General features: G+C 50.0%; 1 protein-coding gene across 2 annotated transcripts in view; it reads right to left on the bottom strand.

The window, feature by feature from the left end:
* The window catches only part of CCND2 (cyclin D2), a 70,240-nt gene extending 61,611 nt beyond the window's left edge, over window positions 1-8,629 (bottom strand). Inside the window, exons 1-2 of one of the 2 annotated variants that reach the window (XM_015411190.1) lie at window positions 8,361-8,629; window positions 5,726-5,941 (exon numbers count right to left, since the gene is read on the bottom strand). In XM_015411190.1, coding sequence (XP_015266676.1) covers window positions 5,726-5,941; window positions 8,361-8,561 — 417 coding nt within the window. In that variant the 5' untranslated portion in view covers window positions 8,562-8,629. The remainder of the gene's footprint in view (window positions 1-5,725; window positions 5,942-8,360) is intronic. The other variant, XM_015411191.1, reaches the window with a different exon arrangement.
* Between the last annotated feature and the right edge of the window lie 604 nt (window positions 8,630-9,233).

Raw genomic sequence — 9,233 nt, forward strand, 5'->3', positions numbered from 1 at the left:
AGAGGTGAAGGACGAGGAAGAAGGAGGAGCGTCAGGTTATAACCTGAGAGACAAAAGCGGGAAGAGCTATAAAACTTAAAAACTGCTATCTTTCTCTTATAAGTGGATTTTGCTTGGGAAGAATAAACTGATATTAACTACCAGAAGGACAATAAAGGTAAAGGTTCCGTTGCTCAAAAGCCAGTCGAATCTGACTCTAGGGTTGCGGTGCTCATCTCCGTTTCAAAGCCGAAGAGCCAGCGCTGTCCAAACGAAGACGTTTCCGTGGTCATGTGACCAGCATGACTAAACCCCAAGGCGCACGGAACGCTGTTACCTTCCCACCGAAGTGGTACCTATTTATCTACTTGCAATTTCTTGCTTTCGAACTGCTAGGTTGGCAGGAGCTGGAACTAGAGACGGGAGCTCACTCCGTCATGCGGCAACTCGGGTCTCGAACTGCTGAACTACTGACCTTCCACAGCCTGCAGTTCAGCGTCTTAACCACTTGAGCCACCGCAGCTCCAAGGACAATACTAACTTACTAATTACCTGGTTAACATCATAGAAGAAAAGAAGAAGCCTTGGTGAAGAAGAAAAACGTGGACTCTCTGATTGGACTATAAAAAGGTTTAACAGACTAACATAGTACTAATACCACTCACTCTTTTCTTTGTCCCTCTTTATACCCTTCCCTATTTCTAATTTTTTAGCAAAATATCTCCCCTTTTTAGGGGAGTGAATAAAGCCTATTCAAAAAAAAAAAAAAGAACTAAAAATATCTTTATTAGACTGTTTGAATTCAAAAACATTGGGCCGGACACTGTCTTTGCGCCATTCTTTGACGTAGTATCAAAGAGCAAGCACCATTGTGTTAAAAAAACAGCCTCCTTCCATGTTTTATGTACCGACGGTGTACTGTGCACAAAGTTTTTGTGTGCACTTTTTTCACCCTTTCATCGTGCTTTTTGTTGAGCAGAGGGGCCGTAGCTCGGTGGAAGAGCATCTGCTAGGTACGCAAAAGGTCCCAGGTCCGATTCCCAGTATCTCCAAGTCAAGGATCAGGTAGTAGGTGAAGTGAAAGACCTCCACCTGAGACCCTGCCATTCCGAATAGACAATACTGACTCTGATAGATGGCCTGATTCAGCATAAGGCAGCTTCATGTGTGTTCATGTGTTTGTGGTTAAAATTAGTCAATGCTGATTTTTCTATGAGGGTCTTTCCCCAGGACCAGAATACCACTGAAAGGAGCATCAGCAGAATGACAGAAAAGGGTTCCAGTGAAGAACACGGGTAAAAGCAGCTCCATGCACAAGTTGCCTCAAGTTACTGGCTCACAGCCATCCTTATTAGCCTACCTGTGCAGAACTACATCCATCATTTCAGCCTGAAAGGAGAATGGATTTTTGGAAAGCGTCCCTGCTGAGAGGCCAGAAACAAAGTTCCATGAGAGCAAACACATTTAACTACAGGAGTGTAAACTATTACTATTTTTTTTAATTAATTTATCTATGTTACTTATTTTCCGCCTTTCTCACTGAGGCTCAAGATGGATTACACAGAGTGAATCCTGCGAGAGCCAGGATAGATATAGTAGTTAAGAGCAATGCTCCCTCTAAGCTGTGGAGTCTTGTGAGCAAAAATTCTACTTTGTGAGCTGCTGGCATTAAAGTTGTGAGTGAGCGATTTGGCTACAGCATAAATAAGTTTGCTCTGGAGCCATCCTTCCTGAGCTAAGACAAAAATGTGTGAGCCAGAGGCTAAAAAACTGTGAGCTCGCTCACACTAACTGAGCTTAGAGGGAACACTGGTTAAGAGTGTTGTCCCATGGAATTTCAGTGGGTGACCTCAAGTCAGTTCCCCTCTCTTGGCCTAACCTACCTTACAGGGTTGTTGTGAAGATACAATGGAGGAGAAGAGAATGATGTAAGCCTGGATACAAATCAATTAAATAATAAATAATAATCAACAAATCAACAGGATGGGGCATTCAATAAACACTGTAGTAGGATTTGTATTGTAGAAATCTGGAACTAACCAGAATAGCTTAAAACAGAAGTGAAGCAAAGCATAACCTGGGCTGCGGTCACACGGAGCATTAGCCACGCTACAGAGACGGAAGATAGGCGGATTTTCCGAGCTCAATCACACCGCAACATCTGGGAAGCGTAGAACTCCCGTGGCGAACCCGAGGCTTCCCGCCGAAGATGCGGAGTTAAAAACGAGTACCTCCGAGGTACTAGTTTCCGGAAACCGCGGGGCAAGGGCAGGCGCCTGATCGCGTTTCCGGTGGTGGCATCCAGCGCCCGCCCATGTCCCTTCGCAAACAGGGTTTTTCCCCCCCAAGTCTCCACAAGATGCACACGAGCACCCAACGGCGCATGCACACAAAGAGGAAAGCGAAAGTGCCATTTCAGCTTAAAAAAAAAAATTACCCCGTTTGTCACAGCAGCAGCGCCTAGCCATTGTTGGTGTGATCGCGCCGTGCCGCTTCTTTGCCCCGCTACAGGATCGTCATGTGATTGCCACCCTCGTTTACCTGCCAGTGCGGAGGGACGGACCCGTACTGTGCCGCTGGCGCGCCTGATCGCGTAATCGCAGATCAAACTGTGCCGGGGCAATTAGCCACGCCTCCCCCCCCCCCCCACGATATCCGGCCCGTGTGACCGGGGCCCTGACACGCTAAACTATACAAAAATTACATCTTAGGATCCTACCTACAGCAACAGGCAGCAACAGCTATACACAACAGTAGAGACCACCTCCCTAACCCTTTAACCAAATAACTTTCTGAACCATTTTGTTACCGTACAACTCTGTGTAAAAAAGCCTTCTTGAGTAATTCAGTTTTGCACAGTTTGCCAAAACCAGTCAGACTAGGATCTGGGAGTCCCAGGTTCAAAACCCCACTCTGCCATGGAAACTCTCTGGGTGATGACGCAGTAGTCACATGCTCTCAGCCTAACCTACCTCAAAGGGTTGTTGTGGGGATAAAATAGAGGCAAGGAAAACCATGTAAGCCACTCTGGGTCCCCACTGGGGACAAAGGCGGGGTTAAGTGAAGCAAATAAATAGATAAACAGCCAGGAGAGCGGGAGCCTTCCTGACCTCATCAGACAGGCCATTCCATAAGGTTGGGGGCCTTATTAAACAATAGGGATTTATTCAATATTTACACACCCCTGTAAATGTTAAGACAATAAAGCCTAGAACAAGAAACGGTGTGTGTGTCCAATAGCCAAAACAGAAACAATTTATTTTATGTTATTAGGTTTTGAGGCCGCCCTTGGCTCAGGGTGGTTCACAACAGGAGAGAACATACAATAAATAATTAAAAGTTAAGCCAAAAGTGAATATAGAAAACATAACAGCTCCAATAATACATCAACATAGACAGCTTTAAAAGGGGATTAGATAGATTCATGGGGGATAGGTCTATCAGTGGCTAGTAGCCACAGTGACTAAAGGGAACCTCCAACTTCAGAAGCAGTCAACCTATGAATCCCAGGGCCAGGAATCAACATCAGGAGAAGGCCTTGGCCTATATTGCTGGCCCCTGTGTGAGACAACAGGATGTTGGACTAGATGGATCACCGGTCTGATCCAGCAGGGCTCTTCTTATGTTCTGAAGGTTCACACAATAAAAAAAAAATTCAAGTGGTTTTTTAAAAAAAACAAAATTTACAAGTCTTGTCGACTGTCTTGCAGACCCTTAAACGATAAAGGCAGGTGCCAGAGCAGGAAGTCTGAGTCACGTTTCCTGCATTCATGCCCATGATCCACATGCAAAGCCAAAGTCGGTGTACCTCTTCTCTAGGAAGATGCTTTTACCACTACGGGAACCACAGCCATCTCCCCGCTGGAAGAAGGAAGTGACCCCCATATCAGATACAAACTGCACACACAAAAATAGGAAGCACAATTCATTCACACTTCCTGAACTCCCGTATATTATTAACATCCCAAAGCAGAAAACTGTGACTCGGACATAATTTATTCAGCTATCACTGGTCAGAGATACAACACCCAGAAAGCAAAAGTTCTGGTAGTGCTTAGTCCTGTAAACGCCCAAAACAGAAAAACCAAACCTCTGAACTTGCTGATTAACAAAGCAGCACAATTCTTGTAATAACCAACTCCTTGACTAGAAGATAAAGGCACCTCATTTTCACAGCAACGTGGGTGTCAACAGTGCCAGGAAGCACACTGTGTGTGTCGAGTGCCGTCAAATCGCAACTGACTTATGATGACCCCATAGGGTTCTCAAGGCAAGAGATGTCCAGAGGTGGACTGCCAATTGCCTGCCTCTGTGTAGCAACCCTGGACTTCCTTGGTGGCCTCCCATCTAAACACTAACCTGGGCTGGCTCTGCTTAGCTCCCAAGGTCTGATGAGATCGGGCTAGCCTGCATTCAGACCAGGGCAGGGACCACACCGGGGCCAGTCTATACATTCCTCAGGAAACAAACTGTAACACTTTCCTAGGATTCTGACTCCACGGGAAAGTCTGCCTGCCTGTAAGCTGCCTCCCTGAACACAGAAAGGCTAGGCTGAACTAAGACAGGGTGGTTTTCAGCGTTCAGGAAGCTTTTTTTTTTTAATCAGGAGTATTTGAACATGCAATCCCCACCCATAACTTGGAAGTGATGAAAGTCCAGGATAAGCTTTATTACACATGTATTGCAAGTATAAACTGGTCCTTGTGCTTTGTGGACCTAAGCCATTGTTACTGTAATACTGTCAGTGGATCTTGAAACCAGGAAAGCTTTTTCCCAGTCACGGGAGATCAAAAGCCAAGGCCTCCAAACGAAATCCGGTACGTGCCGCCAGTCACTGAGCAAGAATGAAAAGTCTACTCATTTCAAGGCCACAATGTCCCAGCACACCTCACACTGCTTACACTGGGCGATATTTACAACTGTGAGAGGCTGCCTGCTTAAGCACTCACAGGAATGGCCCCGGCTCGTCAGATCTCAGAAGCTCAGGAGGGTCAGCCCTAGTTAGTACTTGGATGGAAGACCACCAAGGAAGTCCAGGGCTGGTCCTCAGAGGCAGGCAAACCACCTCTGAACATCTCTTGCCTTGAAAACCCTATGGGGTCGCCATAAGTCAGCAGCGACCTGGCAGCACTAGGAATAACACATGCTGCAGTGATCCATTTATTTTCCAGTGAATACGCTGTGCAAGATTTGTTTTGCTCTGCACATAGCTTTAAATCAGGCCAATAAAACACTGGCATTTTAGTGGCCCCGTCTTGGAGGCAGCTTGAAGGGTGGGGGGGGGTGATCCGCAAACGGGGGGGGGGGGGGGGCGGGGCGGGCAGGACTCAGCAGTTATAATGTCATAGGGTCATCTAACACTAGATGGCAGTCAAACACCAACAAGAAACTGCCTTTAGAAAAAGAGCAGGGCTTGGAAAGTTGGGGCTTCAAGCACATGGGCTCTACTCCACACAAAACTCCGTTCAGTCTATTTGCGTCTCAAAATGTCTCTCATCATCCAAACATTCCAAAATTTGGACAATCAACCCATCAGCTCAATCGACAAGAAGGCATTCAGACTTCTTAAAACGCTGGAAACATATATGCACTTCAACTAAATTGGCAGCTCTCCTCACAAAACGCACAGAACCATTTAGGGAAAAGACAATGAAATAAAGTCAGCATACATTGGTACACTGGGGAGTACAAAAAGGTGTCTGGCAAAGTGAAGAAGATAGAAGGTGAAGGGGGGGGGGTGTCTTACCAAGAGCTCTTGAGGTCTGACGGAATTGTCTGTATATATGCAAAGTTTCTCTGCCGTGAGGGGAATGGTTTCTTTCAGCTTGGAGGCCAGGAATATGCACACGGCGCCCAAAAGCTGCAGGTGGCACTTGGGGGTGGGCACCACAGCTAGAAACCTGTCCAGATAATTCATAGCCAAGGGGAACACCTCTTCCTCGCACTTCTGTTCTTCGCAGACCTGCAGAAGAATGAGTCGGTGAGGAAAGGGGGGAACAAACGCACCATGGAGCAAAAGGAAAATTACCCTGCCCCGAGTTACTCCGGTGTAAGCCCACTGATTTCACTGGGCTTACACTAGAGTGACTGCATAAAACAGCACTGCTAGACGTGAAAGTGACTCAGAAGGGTCTTCTGAAGAGCTACACTGCCATAGCCAGTACCATCCTTAGCAGAGTTACACCTTTTTAAACAGGCCAGTTTCAGTGGACAGGAGAGCGTGATTCTGTTTAAATATGGCCCTGTGCGTGCTCTGAGGAATACCTCAATGCTCACAGGAGTCCTCCACAGAGGAAGATGACCACTGGATCTCTGTATGAGTCTTCTTCTAACTCTACCTCGGCTGGAGGCTTCTGCCCCCCTACGGCTGGCTTTGAGTTCTCCACTCAATCACTTCCAACGTGGAAACACAGTTAAACCACTCTCCCTGCAGCACCCCTGTAGACGCTGCGATCACACACACTGAACAATCCACTTTCAATGCACTTTCAAATTGGATCTTGCCAGTTCACACGCAGTAAAATCCACTTGGAAAGTGCATTGAAAGTGGATTATTTAAGTGTGTGTGTGTGATCACAGCCAGTGTCTTCGCTCTGGGCTCACCTTCTTTCTTTCAGAGAGGCAGCCAGGCCAGCCGCCAGATCTGTAAGTAAATTCTTCCAAAGCAGTACTCTGAAAATAAAATGACTCTCCAGCGATCACAAGGTGTGCTCTCAATGCTCTTACGGGGGATAAATAGAAGTATGCCACCTAGAAGCAGTTTGGGGGAAAGGGCTCTGTAGTTAAATAGGGGTGGGGAGCAGCAAGGTAAATTTGGGGGAAGGCCAGAGGCCTGGAAAGTGTCAATGATCCTCACATTTCTTTTGATGCTTTCAGTAAGAAATGAATTCCGCCATAACGTGAGCCAACTGAAATCCCACCCAGGAGAGGGGGAAAGAAAGAGAAAAGAGTTTCCCTCTGAGTTTGGCACTCAAGTTTTGCAAGATTCAGTGTCCTCTCTCCTTCTGAATTCCGCATTTCATCCTAATTTCAAAAGATACCAATATGGAAACAGCCCCCTCAGGTGATCGGTTATCCTTCCTGGCCACAGCCAAAATCCCTTGGCAAGGCACTAGCCCCCCCCCCCCTCCAGGGAGGGGAGGACAGGACAAGAGAAGAGAGAACGGTGATTGTGTTTTAAAAAATTAATTAAAAATCAGAATAGTACAGAAGAGGGCCGAATTCCACATGAATATTAAGAAGAGAGGGTTGGCTTCCTGGTGCCAGTAAGTTGAGGTTTGGGGGGGGGGCTTTCAAAACAAGGGGCCACCCACCAGCTGGTGCTCAGAATTATTCCCTACTGGGAAGCTTTGCAAAAGGAGAAGAAAGAACGATCAGACGATCACGGACCCCTGGAATGGCAACCCCGGACTGGGTGGGGTGGGGAGGGGGGTCAGCCCGGCCGGACCAGGGTTAGTGGCGTCTTCCTGAGCAGAGAGCTTCAAGCAGCATGGCGAAGGTGGGGGGTGGTGAAGAAATGCGGCACGCACGGAACTTTGCATACGTGGGCACTAAACTACTTGAGCGGAGGCCCCTAACTGGGGCATGCACTGCTTGAAATGGGTACCCCGAAAAGGGTGTGTGTGTGTGTGTGTGGAGGGGACCTTCCAACCACGCCTGCAGTTCCCGCGATCCGGAAACCCCCTCCGCTTTGGAAACTTCTTCGGCGGCCCTTCTTGTCCATCCACCCCCTTTTGCACCCCTAACACACAGCCCCGGAAGGGCATTCCAGACTCAGAGAGCGAGCGAGAGAAACCGGAGGAAGGAGGCGGTCGGAAGCGATCGCGTTAACGTCCCTCCAGCCGCCGCCGCCGCCCGCCACCCTCCCTCCCTCCCGGCTGAAAAAGGACAATTAAGTCTCTTTTCCCGGAAGGATTCCTTTGGCCCTCGGGAGGGATCCGGGCGCCCGCATTACGACCCCCCTCCCCCGCTTTTAACTCTGAAGTGCAAGCGAGGCTACTTCCAGTCCGGGCCGCGGCGCGCTCCGCGGCACTTACTTCCGAGGAGGCGCGCTCGCGGCAGTTGCCACGGATTCTTGTGTGTGTCCCCGTCCCCCCAGGCTCGAGCGCGCTCCTTTGACCGCCGCTGCACTCCACGGGTCTGCACCTTTACCTGCGAGCAAGCCCATCGTGTTCAGCGGGGCTTACTTCCGAGTAGGGACGCCGGCCCGCGGCCACCACGCCGGACTTTTCCTCCCTCCCCCCGGCAAGCAAGCCCTGTTGAACGGCTGGGGTTCGTTCCGACCCTTTCCCGGGAGCAAGCCGGGTCAACTCCGTGGTGGTGGTGGGGCTTCCTGAAGAGCCTGCCTGCCTGCCGGCGGCGGCGGCGGCGGCAGCACCCACCTCCAGCATCCAAGTGGCCACCATCCTCCGCATGAAGGGCTGGATGTCCCTCTGCACGCACTTGAAGTAGGAGCAGCTGGGCAGGTAGCGCTCCTCGACCGCCAGCAAGTTGCGCAAAACCCGCTCGTCGCGCACCAGGCTGGGGTCAGGCGCGGCGCGCCTCGTGGCGGCCGCGGCCCGCTCGCAGCAGAGCAGCTCCATGGCTCCGCCGAGGAGGGAGAGCGATGCCACGACCTCCGGCGCCTCCTTTTTTCCCCGGGATGGTGGAAAAGTTGGGGAGGAGGGAAATGGGAGGGGAAAAGAGACGAGGGAGGGGAGAGGAGGAGGAGAAAGCGTCGCCGAAGAGCTTTGCCACCCGCTTCCTCCTCCTCCTCCTCCAGCCTTTCTTCCCTTTCTGGCTCTCTTTTCAGTTCCGCAGCTTGCAATAAAGGCAGTCCGAGCCACGCAACGCCGGGCCTTCCCGCTCCTACCGAGCACACGCCAGCTGGCCCAGGGTCGGTAACCTTGCCTACTGCATCAAAGAGCCAAACGAATAGCGCAATCCCCTCGCAGAGGAAGCCCCTTGAAATCGGTGGCCTGAGATAGAGCCGGAAGGAACCCCAAGGGTCATCTAGTCCAACCCCCTGCACAACGCAGCCAATTCCCAGCGGCTACCCCCACCCCGCTCCCCCGGTGACCCACATAGAAGCAGTCTTAACCTGCGTGGCCCAAGCTAGCCCTGTCCAGGGCGATTCGTATTGGCTTTTCCTTCCGTTGCTTTACCAAACCCACCTTGGAACAGAAATTCCCCTCTGCATTGCATGCTGCTTTCACTTTCTCTGATCATCCGGTTTTATGGTACCTTCTGCATAGATTTATGGCCGTTCAGGGGTG

This window comes from Gekko japonicus, unplaced genomic scaffold (assembly GCF_001447785.1).
Source record: "Gekko japonicus isolate JY-2015 unplaced genomic scaffold, Gekko_japonicus_V1.1 scaffold944, whole genome shotgun sequence".
Taxonomy (NCBI): Eukaryota; Metazoa; Chordata; class Lepidosauria; order Squamata; family Gekkonidae; genus Gekko; species Gekko japonicus.